The sequence below is a fragment of the Ranitomeya imitator genome, chromosome 3 (assembly GCF_032444005.1).
Source record: "Ranitomeya imitator isolate aRanImi1 chromosome 3, aRanImi1.pri, whole genome shotgun sequence".
Taxonomy (NCBI): Eukaryota; Metazoa; Chordata; class Amphibia; order Anura; family Dendrobatidae; genus Ranitomeya; species Ranitomeya imitator.
Window position 1 is genome coordinate 378777016 of NC_091284.1, and position 23667 is coordinate 378800682.

Genomic DNA, 23667 nt, shown 5'->3' on the forward strand with positions numbered 1-23667 from the left:
GAAACTGGCAGTAGGTCTGGGAGTTCAGCTTCAATCCTCAACCCGAAAAGGTCCCACAAGTTCATCTTTGATGATACCAGCCCATACCAGTACCTCACCTCCACCTTGCTGGCATCTGAGTCGGAGTGGAGCTCTCTGCCCTTTACTGATCCAGCCTCTGGCCCATCAAGAGTCACTTTCATTTCATCAGTCCATAAAACCTTTGAAAAGTCAGTCTTAAGAGATTTCTTGGCCCAGTCTTGACGTTTTATCTTATGTTTCTTGTTCAAAGGTGGTCATTTTTCATCCTTCCTTACCTTGGCCATGTCCCTGAGTATTGCACACCTTCAGCTTTTTGTTACTCCAGTAACGTTGCAGCTCTGAAATATGGCAAAACTGGTGGCAAATGGCATCTTGGCAGCTTCACGTGATTTTCCTCAATTCATGGGCAGTTATTTTGCACCTTTTTTGCCCAACACACTTCTTGCAACCCTGTTGGCTATTTGCCATGAAACGCTTGATTGGTCAGTGATCATGCTTCAAAAGTTTGGCAATTTCAAGACTGCTGCATCCCTCTGCAAGACATCTCACAATTTTGGACTTTTCAGAGCCCGTCAAATCTCTCCTGACCCATTTTGCCAAGGGAAAGGAAGTTGCCTAATAATTAAGCACACCTTATATACAGTTTTGATGTCATTAGACAACACCCCTCCTCATTACAGAGATGCACATCACCTGATTTACTTAATTGGTAGTTGGCTCTCAAGCCTGAACAGCTTGGAGTAGGACAACATGTATAAAAAGTATCATGTGATCAAAATACAACTTGCCTAATAATTCTGCACACAGTGTAGATTAAGTGTCTGCTAAAGATAAAATGTATGCATTGTAAAAACTGGCAACAACCCACCCCTTAAAAAAACTTTAATAAAATAAAAGTGAAATTCCAGTGTTCCAAGTTAGCGTATACTTAACAAAATGTATCCACAACATAGTGGAGAACAGAACAAGTGAAGAAAATAGCAGAATTTGAGGTAAAGTTTTAACGGCCTTACATACAGGAATAGAAAATCATGGCCATACTATAAAATGATCACTAAAGTAGAGTTGGTGCGAATTTATTTGTACGTTCCATTCCATTGGCTACAATGGTTTATGCTTACTGCACTGGCTTCTCCTACAACCTGGTACCCGCAGGTTTGCTTTTGAATAGACGGCTTGCACAAAGCTATTGTTGTGAAGTGACGCATTTAAGATGTTGCACCAGATAGCTACTCTTTCTTTATTAGCCTAATACCAGGAGGTAAGAGCGGTGCGCCTTACGTGTGTAGCTACCACTGTCAATACCAATGAAATTAAACAGGCAAATCAATTTGCACCAACTGTACTTGAAGAGTTTTCCCAGGGAAATACTTTTTACTTGTTAATTAGATGTACGACAACAGCTTGATGCCCCACTGAATCTAAAGGCAGTAATAGCACTCAGTTTTCTGTAAATCCAAATAATTTCTGGGGAGAATATAGGTGTACAGGCATCACTCCATCAACAGAAGGTAATAGGCTGCCTTCTTAGTCTGGGAATAAGTAGGGTTTCCATCAGCTGGATACAATAGAACACTTTTAATAACATCTGACCTATCCCATTTCTTTTCCTTGAAAACCCTTTAATGATTTAACAGAATTTATCTTACATAGCAACCAAACACATAAGCTTTTTTCTGACACTTCAAATGCTGTTCATGTAATGAAAATAAACAACAGTCTGTACATTTTATTAAATCTGGAAAAAGTATGGTATGACAATGGAAATATTAAAAGCAGAGAAAAAGGGAAACATTTCAAACAATCCAAATGGCAACTGTGACAGTACAGGATTGAGATAGTACAACAAATGTTTAATGATTGCAGAGACATTCCCGTATTAGCTGCAGGTGCTGCGCTTCACCTCTAACTGTATGAAATGATCAGATGTATGTAGTAAATCCCAGCCTATTAATTGGAATAATCTAACCTTCCAAATGCACTAAACCATCAGAAAAAAAAAAAAACAATCTGAAAAAAATACAAACCAAAAAGAAAATACAATTTACACTTTGCAAATGAAACGTGAACAGAACTAGGTTTGAGGGGAAACCTGCGCTTTTCTCATGGAACGCAGAGCCTTCTCTCGTAAATTCTTCTCCAAATCGTCCAGATTTCCTTCTCCGTCACTTTCAGTCTCCTGGTGGGGGGGAAATGTATAGGATTTTTGTTTAGGGAGGTACACGCCCGGCATCAGTAGAATTTTTATTACGCTGCAGCAGAAGACAGAAAAGGAGGCAGAACAGTGATTGGTGACCAAAAACTAGTCAGTCAATGGGGCCCACTAAACTACCCACCACCCAATTCAATGCGTGCATGAGAAAGGATGCTTCTATACAAACATCCTTGGAAAATTATTTTCTAGGTGAGATTGGGGTGGGGATATCTACATTGCCAAGACAGGGCTGAACAAGAACCTTATTCACCTTCTTGGCTTCTGTGTCCACATCCACCTCAATGACCTCTGGAGAGGCAGCAGCAGCAGCTGCAGCTTTTTCCTTCTTATGTTTTTTGTGTTTTTTGTGCTTCTTTTCTTTTTTGTGTTTCTTGTCCTTTTTCTTCTTTTTCTTTTTTCCACCACTAGCTTCTTGATCAGACATCTAAAAGTAGAATACAAAAAAAAAGACATTAAAGGTATCATATTAACATAAAATAAGATACACACAATAGGCTAAACACCACTAAACGGAAAGTTCCAAATAAGATACTAAAGGATACCTGAGCAGGAGCTGGGCTTGGTGTGGTGCTCTTGGCTTTCTTAGCGGGTGCTGGAGCTGGAGACCAATTGGCAGATCTGGATCGAGACCTAGATGGTGAAACAGCTTGTTTTTCAGGAGCAGGCTCAGGGGATACAGAAACTGATCTTGATGAAGAGCCTCTTCTAGGACATGGACTTGGAGAATCCCTGAAAAGGTGGGGAAAGACATTAATATAGAATTAACCAGATAACAAAACAAGTATGCAAGTAAATTAAGGAGATTACTTTTTCAGTTTCTTCGGTTCTGGTGTTCTGGATACTCTTCGAATAGGTCGTGTACTTGGGGAGGGGGACTGTTGTCGCCTAGGAGGAGAAGGTGATGGTGCTCTTCTATGTGCTGGGGGACTCTCAGAGTTACATACAGCTCTTGGACGTGGAGAGGGTGATAAATGTTTAGGCTGCAGAGGAGAACGTGCTTCTCTTCCAGATCTGTTTGGAGATGATGCCTTCCTGTGCTTAGATGGTAAAGATGGCGAAAGTCTTTTTCCTCCAGGAGATCCTTTATGTTTTGGTGGAGGTGAATGTGATACTCTATGTTTTGTTGGAGGAGGAGACTGTGATATTCTACGTTTTGAAGACTGTTGGGCTAGTGGTGAAGAAGTTCTTTTCTTAGGAGGTGGGGAAGGAGAGTATCGTCTTTGAATTGGGGGTGAGAACCGTCTTTGTGAGGGCGACTGCCTTCGAGGAGAAGGGGATCTAAGTAAATTACAAAAAAAGTTACTTTGTTAAAATTGTGCAAAAGAAAAGCTGTGAAAACTAAATTTGGTGTTTCTGTCTAAAGATTAGGCATGTGTAAAAATAGCAAAATCAACCTAAGGCTACTTTCACACATCAGGTTTTCAGTGTCAGGCTAAATCCGGCGAATGTTGGAAAAACTGGATCCGGCGTAGATTGTGAAAAACAGATGCGATGGATCCGTTTTTTTTGACGGATTCGGCGCTTCAGGCTTTTTCGCTGGAGACAAAAAACGTTGCTATGGACGTTATTTCAAGAAACCGGAAGTGGCAGATTTGCCGGATCCGTCGAAAACCGGACGAAACACAATGTCATCCGGTGCAATCCGGCTCTAATACAAATCTATAGGGGGAAAAAAACCTGATCCGGCGGCAGCATTCGCCTGATCCGTTTTTTTTTTTTTTAAATTAGCCGGATTTAGCCTGACACTCAAAACCTGATGTGTGAAAGTAACCTTACATAACCAATGAAACTCCAGTGTGCCATTGTGACCATGTTACATAGATAATTACATAGGTTGAAAAAAAAAAAAAGACCTAGGTCCATCAAGTTCAACCTTTCTCCAATTGTACATTTTTTCACTAAATTAACTATAACTGACAATTTTATGTGTATTGAGGAAATCGCCCAGCCCTTTTTTAAATGCTGTTATAGTGTCTGCCATTACTACCTCTTGTGGTAGGGCATTCCACAGTCTGACTGCTCTAACTATAAAGAACCCTTTCCTATTTAGCTGCCGGAATCACCTTTCTTACACCCGTAATGAGTGCCCCCTGGTCCTTAGAAGGAATAAGTTGTGTGCCTGTTCTTGGTTTTGACCACACATATTTATAAATATAAATGAGATCTCTGAAGCGTCTTTTTTTCTAAGCAAAATAAACCCAACTTTTCCAACCTCTCATCATATGAGAGTCCAACCATCCATTCTAAATCTAGTTGCCCGTCTTTGAACTAACTTCTGAATATCCTTTTCAAAATGTGGAGCCCAAAACTGGATCACATATTCTAGATGTGGCCTCACAGATGATTTATAAAGGGGTAACAATATGTTAGGATCATGGGATTTCATATCTTTTTATACATCCTAAAATCTTGTTTGCTTTTGCAGCTGCTGCTTGACATTGAGTACTGCTACTCAGCTTACTTGTAACCAGAATACCCAAGTCCTTCTCCTGTTCTGTAGTCCCGAGTATACTCCCATTTAATGTATATGCAGCAATAGGATTACTCAGTCCTAGGTGCATTACTCTACATTTATCTATATTAAACCTCATTTGCCAAGTGTTTGCCCATTCAGACACCTTATCCAGATAGTTTTGGAATATTGTAGTGTCAAGGTCAGATTTTAGTATCCTACATAGTTTGGTGTCTTCAACAAAGACTGACAATTTAATCTCCATCCCATCCACAAGGTCATTAATAGACATTTAAAAAGAATCGGTTCTAGCACAGATCCCTGCGGTACCCCACTGCTGACTATATCCCATTTAGACAACGTACCATTTATGACAACCCTGTTTCCTGTCATTTAACCAATTCCTTACCTATCTGCATACAGCTTCCCCCAGTACTTGCTTCTGTAGCTTCAGTAGAAGGCTGTTATGTGGTACTGAATCAAATGCCTTTGCCAAGTCCAGATGTTCTTTGGCTGTATTTGCTAACTCAACAATAACTGTCCTCACCGGTCTTGTGTCATCTACATTGGCATTACCACTGAGCCTGATGATTGGTTATAGCAGTCATGCGCTGTAACCTTGACATCACAGCTTCAGCCATTACCAGGGCACCAAAAAACAAACAGAACTTGAGGTATGTACAGCACATAATTTCGACTTTAAGATCACACTGTTCATGTGTGAGCTACAAGTTGCGTTTGCATTGTAAGCCTACTGAGCCTCGTTCTGACGTTTCATAGACTTCTATAATAAAAATGAGTCCTGGCTCACACAAACACTAGTGCTACCCAGCAAGTCAGAATTACAGTCATGAGTGAACAAAGGACTGAAGTAGAACTAGAAACAGGTGAAGATAGGGATCAGTATTTAATTGTACTTACAGTATTCAACACAAGTATTTAGACATGTTTAGTGAATGAAAGTTTCGTGGGAGTGCTTCTTTAAGTGACAGGATGAACAAATGTTCAGACTGTCACTCACTAGTGTCCACTGCAACCAAATCAAGGTCAGTGACTGAACAAGGCATTGCATACTAGTCAAGTTCATGTATTGAACATCACTGAAATCAGATGTAATATTTTTGCAGTGCCTTCCAGTTTCAGAGGAGCGCTAGAAGTATCTGAGCAGATGTTACTTTTCCAACTAAAATTATTAATGTAGTTTCAGAATGATAACTCACCTGCGCCTTTGTGGAGAAGGAGAACGTCGTCTCCTTGGTGGGGGGGCAGGAGAAGGGCTGCGTCGCCTTCTGGGTGGGGGTGGAGATGGGCTCCTCCTCCTTCGGCTAAAAATGAAAAGTAAAAGTCAAACTTCACTTTATAATAACTACAAAAAGTATTTATTCCATTTTAAAAGATATTTCCATATAAAGTCTGAACACTCCCTCTGATTTTATAAATAATACACTAGCCACTAACAGCATTGTCTAAATATTAATGCGAATTCTAATGTGCATGGAAAAGTGGAGAATATAGGGATGAGACTTTTTGTGAGGATGGACAGGGTAGAAATGGCATATTTTAGGAGGGCAGGAGTGGGAGGTGAGGAGGAGGATGTTTGACACCTATCAAAATTAACCACCACAAACAGACTTCATACAGCATTAAAAAAAAAATTCTTCCGTTTAAAAGGGGTTGTCACGTCTTGTGATGAAAGACAGGCTACATTCCAACTAGACGTGCTCGGTCTTGCTCATTTCACTTGTATTGAGCGAAGCTAAGCACATCTAGTCGGCATGTGACCTCATCGTATGCAAACCCCATCACCAACCGATCTCGGCAGTGCGGATCCTCGGCAGTGACGATTTAAAAAAGTATTCAGGCACAGAGTGACTGAAGACTCATCGGAAGACCAAACACAACCCCTTTCAGCATTGAGTTTTTCAAGGTAAAGGTATATCAGCTTTGTACAATATTTTTCTCCTATAATGCAAAACTTCTCAAATTGCTGGAGACACACTTTAACCCCTTAGTGACCGTGCCAATTTTTTTAAAAAAAATCTGACATCTGTCACTTTATGTTGTAATAACTCTAGAATGCTTCAACATATCCCATTGATTTTGAGACACTTTTTTGTGACATATTATACTTTACAATGATGATGATAAATCTAGGCTGATATTTTTTAGAAATAAACGCAAAACAAATCAGAAATTTGACAAAATTTGCAATTTTCAAACTTTGAATGATTATCACTTTAATCCAGATAGTCATATCACACAAAACCATTAATAAATGACATTTCCCTCATGACCACTTTACATCTGCACCATTTGAAAAAGTTTTATTTTGTTAGCATTTTAGAAGGTTTAAAAAATGTAACAGTAACTTGTCATTTTTTAAAGGAAATTTATAAAGCATTTTTCTTTAGGGACCTGTTCAGTTGTGAAGTGACTTTGGGGGTCCTATATATTGGAAACCCCCAAATGCTATACCATTTTTAAAATCTGCACACCTAAACGTATTCAAAATTGCTTTCAGGAGTTTATGCAAAGTGGCATGATAAGAATGAAAAAAGTTGCACGTTAATGACCAGGCCATTTTTTACAATTCTGACCACTGTCCCTTTATGAGGTTATAACTCTGGAACGCTTCAACGGATCTTGGCGATTCTGACATTGTTTTCTCGGGACATATTGTACTTCATGATAGTGGTAACATTTCTTTGATATTACCTGCATTTATTTGTGGAAAAAAATGGAAATTTGGCAAAAATTTAGCAATTTTCCAACTTTGAATTTTTATGCAATTAAATCACAGAGATATGTCACATAAAATACTTAATAAGTAACATTTCTCACATGTCTACTTTACATCAGCACAATTTTGGAACCAAATTTTTTTTTTTGTTAGGTAGTTATAAGGGTTAAAAGTTGACCAGGAATTTCTAATTTTTACAACACCATTTTTTTTTTTTTAGGGACCACATCTCATTTGAAGTCATTTTGAGGGGTCTATATGATAGAAAATAACCAAGTGTGACACCATTCTAAAAACTGCACCCCTCAAGGTGCTCAAAACCACATTCAAGAAGTTGATTAACCCTTCAGGTGTTTAACAGGAATTTTTTGAATGTTTAAATAAAAATGAACATTTAACTTTTTTTCACAAAAAATTTACTTCAGCTCCAATTTGTTTAATTTTACCAAGGGTAACAGGAGAAAATGGACCCCAAAAGTTGTTGTACAATTTGTCCTGAGTACACCGATACCCCATATGTGGGGGTAAACCACTGTTTGGGTGCATGGGAGAGCTCGGAAGCGAAGGAGCGCCGTCTGACTTTTCAATGCAAATTTGACAGGAATTGAGATGGGACGCCATGTTGCGTTTGGAGAGCCACTGATGTGCCTAAAGATTGAAACCCCCACAAGTGACACCATTTGGAAAGTAGACCCCCTAAGGAACTTATCTAGATTTGTGGTGAGCACTTTGAACCACCTAGGGCTTCACAGAAGTTTATAACGCAGAGCCGTACAAATAAAAAATATTTTATTTTTCCACAAAAATTATTTTTTAGCCCCCAGTTTTCTATTTTCCCAAGGGTAACAGGAGAAATTGGACCCCAAAAGTTGTTGTCCAATTTGTCCTAAGTACGCTGATACCCCATATGTGGGGGGGAACCACCATTTGGGCGCATGGGAGGGCTCGGAATGGAAGGAGCGCCATTTGGAATGCAGTCTTGGAATGGTCTGCAGGCGTCACATTGCGTTTGCAGAGCGCCTAATGTACCTAAACAGTAGAAACCCCCCACAAGTGACCCCATATTGGAATCTAGACCCCCCCAAGGAACTTATCTAGATGTGTTGTGAGAACTTTGAACCCCCAAGTGTTTCACTACAGCTTATAACGCAGAGCCGTGAAAATAAAAAAAAATTTCCCACAAAAATTATTTTTTAGCCCCCAGTTTTGTATTTTCCCAAGGGTAACAGGAGAATTTGGACCCCAAAAGTTGTTGTCCAATTTGTCCCGAGTACGCCGATACCCCATATGTTGCGGTAAACCCCTGTTTGGGCACACGGGAGAGCTCGGAAGGGAAGGAGCACGGTTTTACTTTTTCAACGCAGAATTGGCTGGAATTGAGATCGGACGCCATGTCGCGTTTGGAGAGCCCCTGATGTGCCTAAACAGTGGAAACACCCCAATTATAACAAACCCTAATCCAAACACACCCCTAACCCTAATCCCAACGGTAACCCTAACCACATCTCTAACCCTGACACACCCCTAACCCTAATCCCAACTGTAAATGTAGCCCCAACCCTAACCCTAGCCCCAACCCTAACTGTAGTCTTAACCCTATCCCCAACCCTAACCCTAATGGGAAAATGGAAATAAATACATTTAAAAAAAAAAAAAAAATTTTAACTAAGGGGGTGATGAAGGGGGTTTGATTTACTATTTATAGCGTTTTTTTTAGCGGACTTTTATGATTGGCAGACGTCACACACTGAAAGACGCTTTTTATTGCAAAAAATATTTTTTGCGCTACCACATTTTGAGAGCTATAATTTTTCCATATTTGGGTCCACAGAGTCATGTGAGGTCTTGTTTTTTGCGGGACGAGTTGACATTGTTATTGGTAACATTTTCGGGCACATGACATTTTTTGATTGCTTTTTATTACGATTTTTGTGAGGCAGAATGACCAAAAACCAGCTATTCGTGAATTTCTTTTGGGGGAGGCGTTTATACCGTTCCGCGTTTGGTAAAATTGATAATGCAGTTTTAATCTTCGGGTCAGTACGATTACAGCGATACCTCATTTATATCATTTTTTTATGTTTTGGCGCTTTTATACGATAAAAACTATTTTATAGAAAAAATTATTTTGCATCGCTTTATTCTGAGGACTATAATTTTTTAATTTTTTCGCTGATGAGGCTGTATGGCGGCTTGTTTTTTGCGGGACAAGATGATGTTTTCAGCGGTACCATGGTTATTTATATCAGTCTTATTGATCGCGTGTTATTCCACTTTTTGTTTGGCGGTATTAGAATAAAGCTTTTTCTGCCTTATTTTTTTTTTTTTTAACGGTGTTCACGGAAGGGGTTAACTAGTGATAGTTTTATAGGTGGGGTCACTACAGACGCGGCGATACTAAATATGTGTACTTTTATTGTTTTTTTTATTTAAAGAAATGTATTTATAGGAAGAATATATATGTATATGTATATGTGTATATATATATATATATATATATATATATATATATATATATATATATATATATATATATATATATATATATATATATATATATATATATAATTTTTTTTTTTTTTTTACACATGGGAATATTTGCAGGACCCGGAAGCTGTGGCCATCTTGGATCCGGGCATGCAAGGAGGAGGTGGTAAGAGACCCTCGTAGTAACGAGATCACATCGCGTTGCTCCGGGGGTCTCAGGGAAGCCCGCAGGGAGCCCCCTCCCTGCGCGATGCTTCCCTATACCGCCGGCACACCGCGATCATGTTTGATCGCGGTGTGCCGGGGGGCGGTCCATGACCGCTCCTGGCACATAGTGCCGGATGTCAGCTGCGATAGTCAGCTGACACCCGGCCGCAATCCCCCCGTGAGCGCGGCCGATCGCCATGACGTACTATCCAGTCGGTGGTCATACGGGCCCACCCCACCTCGACGGGATAGTACGTCATATGTCAGAAAGGGATTAAGGCCGTTATTTGGCTGTTAACTGCCATGACAAACATCAAGACCTGTCACCACACGATCAAGATCTCAGGGTGCCGATGGGGTTAAAGAGGATGCCCCCACACTCTTAACCATCTAGATGCCAGTCACTATTGACAGCAGCATTTAAGGGGTTAAATGAACATAGTTGGGTAGCATTAGCTCTTTTTAGTGTGTGTGTGTGTGTGTGTGTGTTTTGATATGAAAACCATGACAACCACTTTTTAGTTTTGTTCCATTATGGAATTTGACTGTGTTCTTCTGATAGCTGACATAATACACTGCGATCAGATGCCATAGCCTATTAACCATGGCATAGGAGACAGCTCTGGTCCCATAGGATGATCAGAGGTGTCAAACTGCATTCTTCGAGGGCCGCAAACAGGTCATGTTTTCAGGATTTCCTTGTATTGCACAAGGTGCTGGAATCATTCTGTGCAGGTGATTAAAGTATCACCTGTGCAAAACAAGGAAATCCTGAAAACATGACCTGTTTGCGGCCCTCGAGGAATGCAGTTTGACACCTCTGATCTATACTATATGCGTGAAGAGATAACTGCAGATGATGAAGCTCCCAGGTCCACGCCAACTCTGCCACATCAATATACATTACTAGATGGTGGCCCGATTCTAATGCATCGGGTATTCTAGAATATGTATGTACGTCGCGCTGTGAGTGGAGGTTAAATTCTGTGCGAATATCGCTGATTGGTAGCTCCCGGCCGGCTTCAACCAATCACTGAAGCGGTGTTTAAATCCCGTGCCAATATCGCTGATTGGTCGCGCCCGGTGGCCCGCGACCAATCAATGAAGCGTGGTTTAAAACCCACGTCAATTCGCGGCTGGACTGCGTTTGTCGCTGATTGGTCGCAGGATGTCGGGGGCTCGGGGTGCAGGATATAGTACAGCCACGTAGTATATAACACAGCCACGTAGTATATAGCAGAGCCACGTAGTATAGCAGAGCCACGTAGTATAGCAGAGCCACGTAGTGTATAGCAGAGCCACGTAGTGTATAGCAGAGCCACGTAGTGTATAGCAGAGCCACGTAGTGTATAGCAGAGCCACGCAGTGTATAGCAGAGCCACGCAGTATATAGCAGAGCCACGCAGTATATAGCAGAGCCACGCAGTATATAGCAGAGCCACGTAGTATATAGCAGAGCCACGTAGTATATAGCAGAGCCACGTAGTATATAGCAGAGCCACGTAGTATATAGCAGAGCCACGTAGTATATAGCAGAGCCACGTAGTATATAGCAGAGCCACGTAGTATATAGCAGAGCCACGTTGTATATAGCAGAGCCACGTTGTATATAACACAGCCCACGCTGAGGAAGCGGCAACTTTTGATCGCGAAACGCGCGTTGGGGTTTGTAACCGGGATCCAGACGGGACCTGTACTCCACATGGGTAATTAGAACTCTTTTATATGTAATGTGTGCACATTAGTCTACGGCCATTACCACAGTACTTATCTATGCGCTGATATTTCTCAGCCTGGCTGTTTGAACATTTACATATGCTTTTGTGTGCACTTACTGGCAGCACGTTTGCTGCATGCTTATGAGTCAGCAATTCACTGTGCCATTGTCCCGGTCTGTGATTCATGGTTACTTTTTTTGCCAACGGATTTAGTCACGAACTTGTCACTTTTATGTATATGGTAATACTATGTTCCTGGTATTTAGTGTTTTTCAATAAAGTTTATATTTTGGGTATACTCTTTTGGCTACTTTTTGGCTCATGGTTCTCCTATTTTTGTTATGTATGGTTGAGTCGCCAATTTTTTGTTGTTATTCTCGACTGATGTTTATTTATATATAGATACTGGTAAATTTCAAAAATAAAAATAGGTACCAATAAAAGTAAAATTAATTGAGACATCAGTAGGTTAAGTGTTTTTGAATATTCATATTGAATCAGGAGCCCCATATAATGCTCCATACAGTTCATGATGGGCCCCATAAGATGCTCCATACAAAATATGCCCCATATAATGCTGCACAAAGGTTAATAATGGCCCCATAAGATGCTCCATAGAAACATTTACCCCATACAATGCTCCATAGATTATGCCCCATACAATGCTCCATAGATTATGCCCCATAAGATGCTCCACACATTATGCCCCATAAGATGCTCCACACATTATGCCCCATAAGATGCTCCACACATTATGCCCCATAAGATGCTCCACACATTATGCCCCATAAGATGCTCCACACATTATGCCCCATAAGATGCTCCACACATTATGCCCCATAAGATGCTCCACACATTATGCCCCATAAGATGCTCCACACATTATGCCCCATAAGATGCTCCACACATTATGCCCCATAAGATGCTCCACACATTATGCCCCATATGCTGTTGCCGCGATTAAAATAATAAAAAAAAAAAAATCACATACTCCCCTCTCTTCACTCAGGCCCCTGGCACTTGCGATATTCACCTCCCCCGTTCCACCGCTGCGCGCCGCTCTGTCTTTCATCCTCCGCAGTGACTGTTCAGGCAGAGGGCGGCACGCACACTAAATATGTCATCGTGCCCTCTGACCTGGTCACAGCCAGAGGACAGAAGACAGAGCGGCACGCAGCGGTGGAATGTGGAGAGGTGAATCACTATCACGCAATGTTCACCCTGTTATACGCACCTGCTACTGGCAGCAGCGTCTCACTGTCAGATGGTCTCCGGGAGCCGGCGGCATCTTCCTGTGGTTCAGCGGTCACGTACCATGCGTCCATATTCATTACTTTAATGGGTGGTACCACGTGACCACTGAACACAGGAAGAGCTGCCCGGAGACCATCAGACATGCAGAGACCGTGCCAGGAGCAGGTGAGTATGTGATAGCCGCCGCTCCCCCTCCCCGCTGACCCCCTGGGACAACGACTTGAGTATAAGCCGAGGGGGGGGGGCTTGGGCCCTTTCAGCCCAAAAAAGTGGGCTGAAAATCTCGGCTTAAACTCGAGTATATACGGTACTTCCCGTTTGAGAATCCTCAGTGCATTCTAGGATACTCCCACAAGATGTCATGAGGGGGTCACTGCCTGTCCCCACACTGAAACAAAGCTTCATCTGTGACAAATGTTTCAGGGGCTGGCCCCATCTCTACGGAGCATGAGTCGGTTGTAAATCCCGATGTCACTTGCAATATTACTTCCAGTACATGCGGTAAGAGCAAACGGCGATTGTAAACAATACAACCTGGCAAGAAGGGAGAACAAAGACCAGCCCCGTCCCCAAAAGTGACATCACTTTCCTGGGCGGGACTGAGTTTATGGTCAGTGCCCGATACATGCTGCCCATAAGTCGGACAGCATGGATCATGTCAGGTTCACTGTAAAGGGTTATTCTCATCGGAGCCAGTAATGGTTGAGCTTGATCACGATACTCCACGAGAAGTGAAGGATAAAAGTTATGGAAACCGCATCGGCAGTGTTCACCTGTTTCCACAACTCTGCCTCTTAAAGGCAAACATCTGGTTGCAATACGCAGATCAAAGCCAAGAACACCAGTGATAAAAATAAACCTTTAAATACACAATGAATTGAAAAGACTGTATAAAGTACAATCACTTCTCAACTGGAAACAAAACCAACTATGCTAGGACTTTCAGTCTAAAGATGTCATCGAGATTTATTTTATCCACTAACTGCAAACAAAGGTTATAATAAGGAAGAAATGAAATGCAAATCACGCTATACTGGAAAGTTGTATAACTTACTAGCTGAAGAGCCCGGCGTTGCCTGGGCATAGCAAATATCTGTGGTTAGTTATAGCACCTCACTTCTCTTATTTTCCCATCACGCCTCTCATTTTCTCCCTTACACCAATCATTTTCCCCCTCACTCCTCTCATTCCCCCCTAACACTTGTCATTTCGACCTCACATCTGTCATTTTCCGATCACTCCACTATTTTCCCTCACTCCTCTCATTTTGCACTCACGCCTTTTCATTTTCACCTCACACCCCTCATTTTCACCTCACACCTCTCATTTTCCCCTTAGTATATACATGTTTGTCATCTCCATTATATATAGTATACACCTGTATGTCATCTCCTGTATATAGTATATACCTGTATGTCTCTCCCCTGTAAATCGTATATACCTGCTGTATGTCATCTCCTCCTGTATATTGTATATACCTATGTGTCATCTCCTCCTGTATATAGTATATACCTGTATTCATCTCTTCTGTATATACTATATACCTGTATGTCATCTCCTCCTATATATAGTATACACCTGTATGTCATCTCCTGTATATACCTGTATGTCATCTCCTCCAGTATATAGTATATACCTGTAAGTCATCTCCTCCTGTATATAGTATGTACCGGTGTCATTTCCTCCTGTATATAGTATGTACCTGTGTGTCATCTCCTCCTGTATATACCTGTGTGTCATCTCCTCCTGTATATAGTATATACCTGTAAGTCATCTCCTCCTGTATATACCGGTGTGTCATCTGCTCCTGTATATACCTGTGTCATCTCCTCCTGTATATAGTATGTACCTATATGTCATCTCCTCCTGTATATACCTGTGTCATCTCCTCCTGTATATACCAGTGTGTCCTCTCCTCCTGTATATAGTATATACCTGTGTGTCATCTCCCCTGTATACAGTATATACCTGTCTCATCTCCTCCTGTATACAGTATATACCTGTGTGTCATCTCCCCTGTATATAGTATATACCAGTGTGTCATCTCCTTCTGTATATAGTATACACCTGTATGTCATCTCCTCCTGTATATAGTATATACCTGTGTCATCTCCCCTGTATATAGTATATACCTGTGTGTCATCTCTCCTGTATATAGTATATATCTGTGTGTCATCTCCCCTGTATATAGTCTATATCTGTGTGTCATCTCCTCCTGTATTAGACCGCGTTCACACGTTATTTGGTCAGTATTTTTACCTCAGTATTTGTAAGCTAAATTGGCAGCCTGATAAATCCCCAGCCAACAGGAAGCCCTCCCCCCTGGCAGTATATATTAGCTCACACATACACATAATAGACAGGTCATGTGACTGACAGCTGCCGTATTTCCTATATGGTACATTTGTTGCTCTTGTAGTTTGTCTGCTTATTAATCAGATTATTTTTGAAGGATAATACCAGACTTGTGTGTGTTTTAGGGCGAGTTTCATGTGTCAAGTTATGTGTATTGAGTTGCATGTGGCGACATGCGTGTAGCAACTTTTTGTGTGTAAAGTTGCATGTGACAGGTTAGTGTAGCAAGTTGTGTGCAGCAAGTTTTGCGCGTGGCGAGTTTTATGTGTGGTGCGTTTCGAGTATGTGCAAGTTTTGTGTGAGGCAACTTTTGCATGTGTTGCAACTTTTGTGCATGTGGCAATTTTTCTGCGTGTGCAAGGTTTGCGTGTGGCGAGTTTTGCACGTGTGGAGAGTTTTGCGTATTGTGTGTGTGTGCATGTCTGCATATTGTGTGTGTGCATATCTGCCTATGTGAAGGATGAGGGGGAAGGCTAGGCCCTATGTAGTATATCTTTATTTCTCCGCCGTATCTGTGCATCATGAATCGTGGTATGTGGGCCCACTGAGACTCTTTTGCCCGGGGCCCACAAAATCCTGGAGCTGGCCCTGTACCGGTAAATGTAAAAATAAAAATAGATACCAATAAAAGTAAAATTAATTGAGACATCAGTATATTAAAATATGCCCCATATAATGCTCCATGCAGTTCATTATGGCCCCCATATTAAAATATGCCCCATAAATGACTGTGCAAAATTTTGTGGCTGTAGCTGCGACGGTGCAGATGCCAATCCCGGACATACACACACACATTCAGCTTTATATATTATATTATGTAGGGAAGAAGCTTGAACCCACTAAAACTGATAAATGTACTAAATTACAAATGTAACAAAGAACAATTACAAAAAAACATATAACGCTACATTTTATTCAGCCTCAATGTCAACTGACCTAAATTCTAAAGGGGTACTTCTATCAATAAACTATTACAAAATCCTAAACCAACCTTTTAAGAGGCGGTGATTGCCACCTTTTCAGAGTCTGCATCCTGAGAGCAAGGAGGAAACAAACAGTTCAAGTTTCAAACGCATATTCTAAAAAATATGCAGAAAGATTAGCAACTTTTTATGCATTAACAGATGAGGAAAGGTCTGCCCACTGTGACTACACTAGAGACCCTAAGGCTATCAGTTAATTCAAAGAGAATCCTGAAGTGCTGTGCACATGATTGGTAATTTTTCTGGAGTATTTGCTGTGCGTTTTTTTCTGCAGCATGTCAATTCTTTGTGTGTATTTTTAGCGGTTTTTTTTCACCCATTGATTTTAATTGAGTCAGTCAAATAAGCACCAAAAATGCAGGTATAAAAATGTTTGCGTTTTTACGGGTTTCCTATGGGGCTTCCCATGCGGTCATCAGCTACATAAAACAAAAGCTTTTGTGATGTACCGTAATTTCTTGGTCCAACACCAGCTTTTTGATTCTGATGCATCAGAATGAAAAAGGTGGTGTTGAACCAAGAAATTACATCACAAAACTTTTTTTTACCGTATATACTAGAGTATAAGCCGACCCCCCCCCCCCCCCTAATTTTGCAACAAAAAACTGGGTTAAACTTATTGACTCGAGTATGAGCCTAGGGTGGAACATGCAGCAGCTACCGGTACAGGGCCGGCGTCAGCACCCGGCGTACCGGAGCAAGTGCCGGGGCCCTGAACAAATGGGGGGGCCCACTCGTGGCGGGGACACCAGGGGGCCCGGGCCGCTCCCACAGCAGCTTCAGCACTACTTGAGCTCAGCTGTCACTTAAATAAACATAGCCGCGCACAGTGCACTGTGCAGCGATGTCTCTGCTAGTAATGACGCGGCCGGGGCGGACACACAAGCAAAGTTAAAGGCACAGTGTCTGCCTGACCGCATCATTAGCAGCAGAGACAGCTACAGCGTGCACTGTGGGTGGCCATGTCTGTTTAAGTGACGGCCATCGATCACGCAGCGCTCCCTCCACAGCCACATGCCTGATGGGTGACAAGCCTGGGGGAGGTGAGTGAGGCTTGTGTCTGTCTGTATGTCTGGGTATGCCTGTATGATGTGCAGATCTGTGTATATCAGTGTGTTTGACTGTACATATTTATGTATATCTGTGTATATCAGTGTGTTTGACTGTACATATCTATAATATAACGCTGGGCGCGTCACTCTGTCCGAAGCCTTTATAGACTGCGCAGGCGCAAGCGCCGGCGCAGTCTGGCCCCCACAGAGTGACGCTCCCAGGAGATCGCGGTATGCGTAAGCACTGAACGCATACCGCGATCTCCACCGGAGAGTCAGGGACCGTGGACGCGCCAGGAGGGAGGGTAAGTATATTCACCTGTCCTCCGTTCCAGCGCTGCGTGCGGCTCCGTCTTCCGGCTCCTCTGCTGTGACAGAGTCCAGTCACAGGCAGAGGAGCCGGAGTGTGTGTTCAAGAAAATGGCACCGGAAAGCGCGGACTGCGCAGGCGCCGATTCCTGCTGCCGGAATCAGCGCCTGCGCAGTCCGCGCTTTCCGGAGCCATTTTCTTGAAGACACACCTGCAGTGGAGCCGGACGATAGGCGAGTATGGTATTTTTTTTTTTTATATATGGCAGCAGCATACGGGGGCATATAATACAATAGTGGCGCAGGATGGGAGCAGCACATGACAGAACGGGCGCAGGATGGCAGCAGCACATGACAGAACGGGCGCAGGATGGCAGCAGCGCATGACAGAACGGGCGCAGGATGGCAGCAGCGCATGACAGAACGGGCGCAGGATGGCAGCAGCGCATGACAGAACGGGCGCAGGATGGCAGCAGCACATGACAGAACGGGCGCAGGATGGCAGCAGCGCATGACAGAACAGGCGCAGGATGGCAGCAGGATGGGAGCAGCACATGACAGAACGGGCGCAGGATGGCAGCAGCGCATGACAGAACGGGCGCAGGATGGCAGCAGCACATGACAGAACGGGCGCAGGATGGCAGCAGCACATGACAGAACGGGCACAGTATGGTAGCAGCACATGACAGAACGGGCACAGGATGGCAGCAGCACATGACAGAACGGGCGCAGGATGGCAGCAGCACATGACAGAACGGGCGCAGGATGGCAGCAGCACATGACAGAACGGGCGCAGGATGGCAGCAGCACATGATGGAGACCATATACCAATATAAATGCTCGCCACCCGGGCGTAGAACGGGTTCAATAGCTAGTTTATGTATATCTGTGTATATCAGTGTGTTTGACTGTACATATTTATGTATATCTGTGTATATCAGTGTGTTTGACTGTACATATTTATGTATATCTGTGTATATCAGTGTGTTTGACTGTGCATATTTATGTATTTTTGTGAATTTGTCTTCAAATATATGTATGTAAATATCTGCGTATTGTATGCGTGCATGTCTGCATATTGTGTGTGTGTGCATGTCTGCGTATTGTATGTGTGTGTATGTCTGCGTATTGTGTGTGTCTGCGTACTGTATTTGTATGTCTGCGTACTGTGTGTGTGTGCATGTCTGCGTACTGTATGTGTATGTCTGCGTATTGTGTGTGTGCATGTCTGTGTATTGTGTGTGTGTGTGTGTGTGTGTGCATGTCTGCGTATTGTGTGTGTGTGCATGTCTGCGTATTGTGTGTGTGTGCATGTCTGCGTATTGTATGTATGCATGTCTGCGTATTGTGTGTGAGTGCGCGTATTGTGTGAGTGCGCATGTCTGTACTGTAGATGTGTGTGTGCATGTCTGCGTACTGTATGTGTGCATGTCTGCGTACTGTATGTGTATGTCTGCGTATTGTGTGTGCATGTCTGCGTATTGTGTATGCATGTCTGCGTATTGTGTGAGTGCGTGTATTGTGTGTGAGTGCGCATGTCTGTGTACTGTAGATGTGTGTGTGCATGTCTGCGTACTGTATGTGTGTGCATGTCTGCGTACTGTATGTGTATGTCTGTGTATTGTGTGTGCATGTCTGCGTATTGTGTGTGCATGTCTGCGCATTGTGTGTGTTTGAGTGCGCATGTCTGCGTACTGTAGATGTGTGTGTATGTGTGAGTATTGTGTGTGTGTGCATGTCTGCATATTGTGTGTGTGCATATCTGCCTATGTGAAGGATGAGGGGGAAGGCTAGGCCCTATGTAGTATATCTTTATTTCTCCGCCGTATCTGTGCATCATGAATCGTGGTATGTGGGCCCACTGAGACTCTTTTGCCCAGGGCCCACAAAATCCTGGAGCCGGCCCTGTACCGGTAAATGTAAAAATAAAAATAGATACCAATAAAAGCAAAATTAATTGAGACATCAGTATATTAAAATATGCCCCATATAATGCTCCATGCAGTTCATTATGGCCCCCATATTAAAATATGCCCCATAAATGCTCCATGCAGTTCTTTATGGCCCCATAGATGCCACATATAATGCTCCATGCAGTTCACTATGGCCCCATAGATGCCCCATATAATGCTCCATGCAGTTCTTTATGGCCCCATAGATGCCCCATATAATGCTCCATGCAGTTTATGGCCCCATAGATGCCCCATATAATGCTCCATGCAGTTCAATATGGCCCCATAGATGCTCCATATAACATTGTGCCATATGTAATGCTGCTGCACTAAAAAAACAAACAAAAAAAAACTACATACCTCTCGTCCCTGCCCGCTGCTCCTCACCATTCTGTCTCTCCACAGTAACTGTTCAGGCAGAGGGCGGCGCGCACACTAATACGTCATTGTGCCCTCTGACCTGAACAGTCACTGCAGAGGACGCGGAAAGGTGAATATGACATACTCACCTGCTCCCGGCGCTCCTGGCGCGGTCCCTGCAGGTCCACGGTCTCCGGGCGCGGCAGCTTCTTCCTGTAGTTAATGGTCACGTGGTACCACTCATTACAGTAATGAATATGCGGCTCCACCCCTATGGGAGTGGAGTCCATATTCATTACTTTAATGAGCGGTACCAGTGACCGCTGAACAGGGGAAGCTGCCACGCCCGAAGACCGTGGGACATGCAGGGACCACGTCAGGAGCGCCAGGAGCAGTTGAGTATTTGACAGACGTTGCTCCCCTCACCCGCCGACCATGACTCGATTATAAGCCGAGAGGGGCACTTTCAGGCTATTTTATTGGGCTGAAAATCTCGGCTTAAACTCGAGTATATATGGTAATTATCTTTATTCAGCTCAAAAAAGCTTTCATCGCTCTACAAAAACTAAAGCAAAACTGCAGCAAAAACGCGGCATTTTTGCTGCCAAGAGATGCAGAAACCTTACAGAAATTTCTGCAAGCAAATACTCAAGGTGCGCACACACCCTTAGAGTTAATGGCCTTAGGGATTCTAAGAAATTAGCTTATATGGCTGACAAAAGAATTCGGACAAATAACTCCTGTCCAAGAAACTGATGGTAGAACTGTGCAGTTGGAAGACAAGTTATTAATGCTTCATAAAGTAAAGTTATGTTCATATAGATTGTCTAATTTGTTTCAAAGGGAACATTTGAAGAAATGTTTCTGTTAAACCCCTCTTTCTTCTGAATGACATTTTTCTGAAATGAGTGAATATTTTGGTGGAGAAAACATAATAAACTTAATTTTGATCAGTTTTGAAAAGAAGCTCAGAACTAATATGAACAAAGCATGACTGCTAACAAAAATTAGGGGCAGATTTTCACTTTTGCCTGGAAAAATGCTGTTTGGTGAAATGTTTCAGAAACGCTGCTACTATATTTCTGCTGGTACATACTGTGGAGAAGGTTCCTTGGGTCTTTTCCGTGAAGGGGATGGACTTCTTGATGTCGAATGCCTATGTCTCCGCCCAACTTCCCCATTTTTCACTCCAGAGCGTTTTGGCCGTTCATCTTCTGAAGAGGAGGATGATCCAGAATCTAGAATTTAGTAGTAGTAATGATTTTTAACAGATTTCAATGTTTAATAAGAAATACCCACAATACTATAAAAAAAAACATACACTTTTCTAATCACAAAATGTCACTTTGCACAATGACAGATATGACAATAGTTTTCTTGCGATTAATGCAAAATACAAAAGTCTATGAACTTAAAGGGAACCTGTCACCCCGTTTTTTGAGATTGAGCTATAAATACTGTTAAATAGGGCCTGCGCTGTGTGTTCCAATAGTGTATGTAGTGTACCCCGATTCCCCATGTATGCTGAGAAATAACTTACCAAAGTCGCCGTTTTCGCCTGTCAATCAGGCTGGTCAGGTCGGGAGGGCGTGGTGACATCGCTGGTTCTTCCTCAGCTTTACGTTGGTGGCGTAGTGGCGTAGTGGTGAAGACACAGCGCGCGATCTGCGCTGTAATCCCTTGCATCGGTGGGGGCGGCCATCTTCCTGGGGCCGCGCGTGCGCAGATCGAGTGCTCTGCTGCACGGGGCTTCAGGAAAATGGCCGCGGGATGCCGCGCGTGCGCATTAGAGATCGCGGCGGCCATTTTCCCAAAGCCGAGTTTGCATCTCGGCTTTGGGAAAATGGCCGCCGCGATCTCTAATGCGCACGCGCGGCATCCCGCGGCCATTTTCCTGAAGCCCCGTGCAGCAGAGCACTCGATCTGCGCACGCGCGGCCCCAGGAAGATGGCCGCCCCCACCGATGCAAGGGATTACAGCGCAGATCGCGCGCTGCTTGTTCACCACTACGCCACCAACGTAAAGCTGAGGAAGAACCACCGATGTCACCACGCCCTCCCGACCTGACCAGCCTGATTGACAGGCGAAAACGGCGACTTTGGTAAGTTATTTCTCAGCATACATGGGGAATCGGGGTACACTACATACACTATAGGAACACACAGCGCAGGCCCTATTTAACAGTATTTATAGCTCAATCTCAAAAAACGGGGTGACAGGTTCCCTTTAAGTAAAATATTAATTGCAATTACCTGAGGAGGATTGCTGATTCTGTCTCCTATACTGACGACGTTGCTGCACCGAATCGGATGTTCCCATTTTGCCTCCCTTATCATCATCTGCAAAAGCAAAATTTTAAGAGCAAGTTGAGCATACCTCTCCCCTAAAGTGATGCCTTCAACAGAAAGTGACTTATTGTTTAAATCAGACTTTTGTGCTAAATGAATTTTTTTTTTCAACATTAGTGTAACCAATACACGCCAGTTTTACAAGTTTCTGGATACATGTACATTAGTCACACTGGCTGGATCCAGACCCTATATTTTGTATTAAAGCATCTAATAAGTCTGTGCAAAAATGATTGTGTAGGAAGTGAGTGTAGGGTCATCTGTGACATCAACTATGGCGATTGTTGGATGGGGAGAAACAGCTATCCATCAGGTCAGATTACGATGAGCAGACTTTTTCAGATGTGGAGAATTTTTTTTTTTTTTTTTTAAAACATAAATTTTTATTTACAAATTGTGTCAAGCATTACATCTTATTGACATTAAATTCTTAATAATTAACACAACGTTATGGGGATTAGGGAAGGGAAGAGGATAGGGGAAATGGTGACATTACAATAACTATCCAATCACATTCTCTATATGCAAATCTGCAAAGTCATTTAAGAACGGTATTTAAACGGAAAGATAACCAATTGTTCCATTTTTTCTGAAATTGAGCTATATTATTATTAGATGTAGCGATTATTTTTTCTGATAGGCAATTTTCGTTGATCAGTGATACGACCTCGGGCAGTGAGGGGCACCTGGAGTTTTTCCAGTAACTAGCAATTTTGAGTCTTGTTGCTACAATAATATGTACAATCACTGTACGGAACTCATAGGGAAACGAGTCCAAATCAATAGCGAGTAACGCCTGCTGTGCATTAAGAGTCACCGGTATACCACAAATCTGGGACATCAGATGATCTATGGCTTCCCACAGACGTCTAATTCTGTCACAACTCCACCATATATGTAACATGTCTGCACAGGGGTCTCCACACCTCCAGCACGTGTCTGGGGAACTGCAGAACATCCTGGACAATCTACTGGGAGTGAAATACCACCGATATAACAATTTCCTGGCGTTTTCTATATGGTTAGTACATTTAGATTGGCTTCCAATAACTAAGAAGGATGCCCTCCACTGATCCGGTGTGAATGTGCAGTTTAGGTCTTTTTCCCACTTTTGCAGGTATGTAGTTAGAGAGGGCAGAGTATTCTCCAACATACAGTCGTAGCTTGTGGACAGCGCTCTAATCTGTGATGTCGGGTTCATCAGCATAGAGTAA

General features: G+C 42.8%; 1 protein-coding gene across 14 annotated transcripts in view; it reads right to left on the bottom strand.

The window, feature by feature from the left end:
- Positions 1-886: 886 nt before the first annotated feature.
- SRRM1 (serine and arginine repetitive matrix 1) overlaps positions 887-23667 on the bottom strand; it is a 98226-nt gene continuing 75445 nt past the window's right edge. For 4 of the 14 annotated variants that reach the window (XM_069756923.1, XM_069756937.1, XM_069756931.1 and 1 more), the window contains 8 exons: positions 22358-22444; positions 21202-21343; positions 16441-16482; positions 5909-6013; positions 3044-3514; positions 2779-2965; positions 2487-2660; positions 887-2200 (listed from right to left, as the gene is read on the bottom strand). In XM_069756923.1, the coding sequence (XP_069613024.1) occupies positions 2096-2200; positions 2487-2660; positions 2779-2965; positions 3044-3514; positions 5909-6013; positions 16441-16482; positions 21202-21343; positions 22358-22444 (1313 nt within the window). In that variant the 3' untranslated portion in view covers positions 887-2095. Of the gene's footprint in view, positions 2274-2486; positions 2661-2778; positions 2966-3043; positions 3515-5908; positions 6014-16440; positions 16483-21201; positions 21344-22357; positions 22445-23667 lie in introns of all 14 variants that reach the window. The other 10 variants (XM_069756926.1, XM_069756925.1, XM_069756932.1 and 7 more) reach the window with 4 other exon arrangements.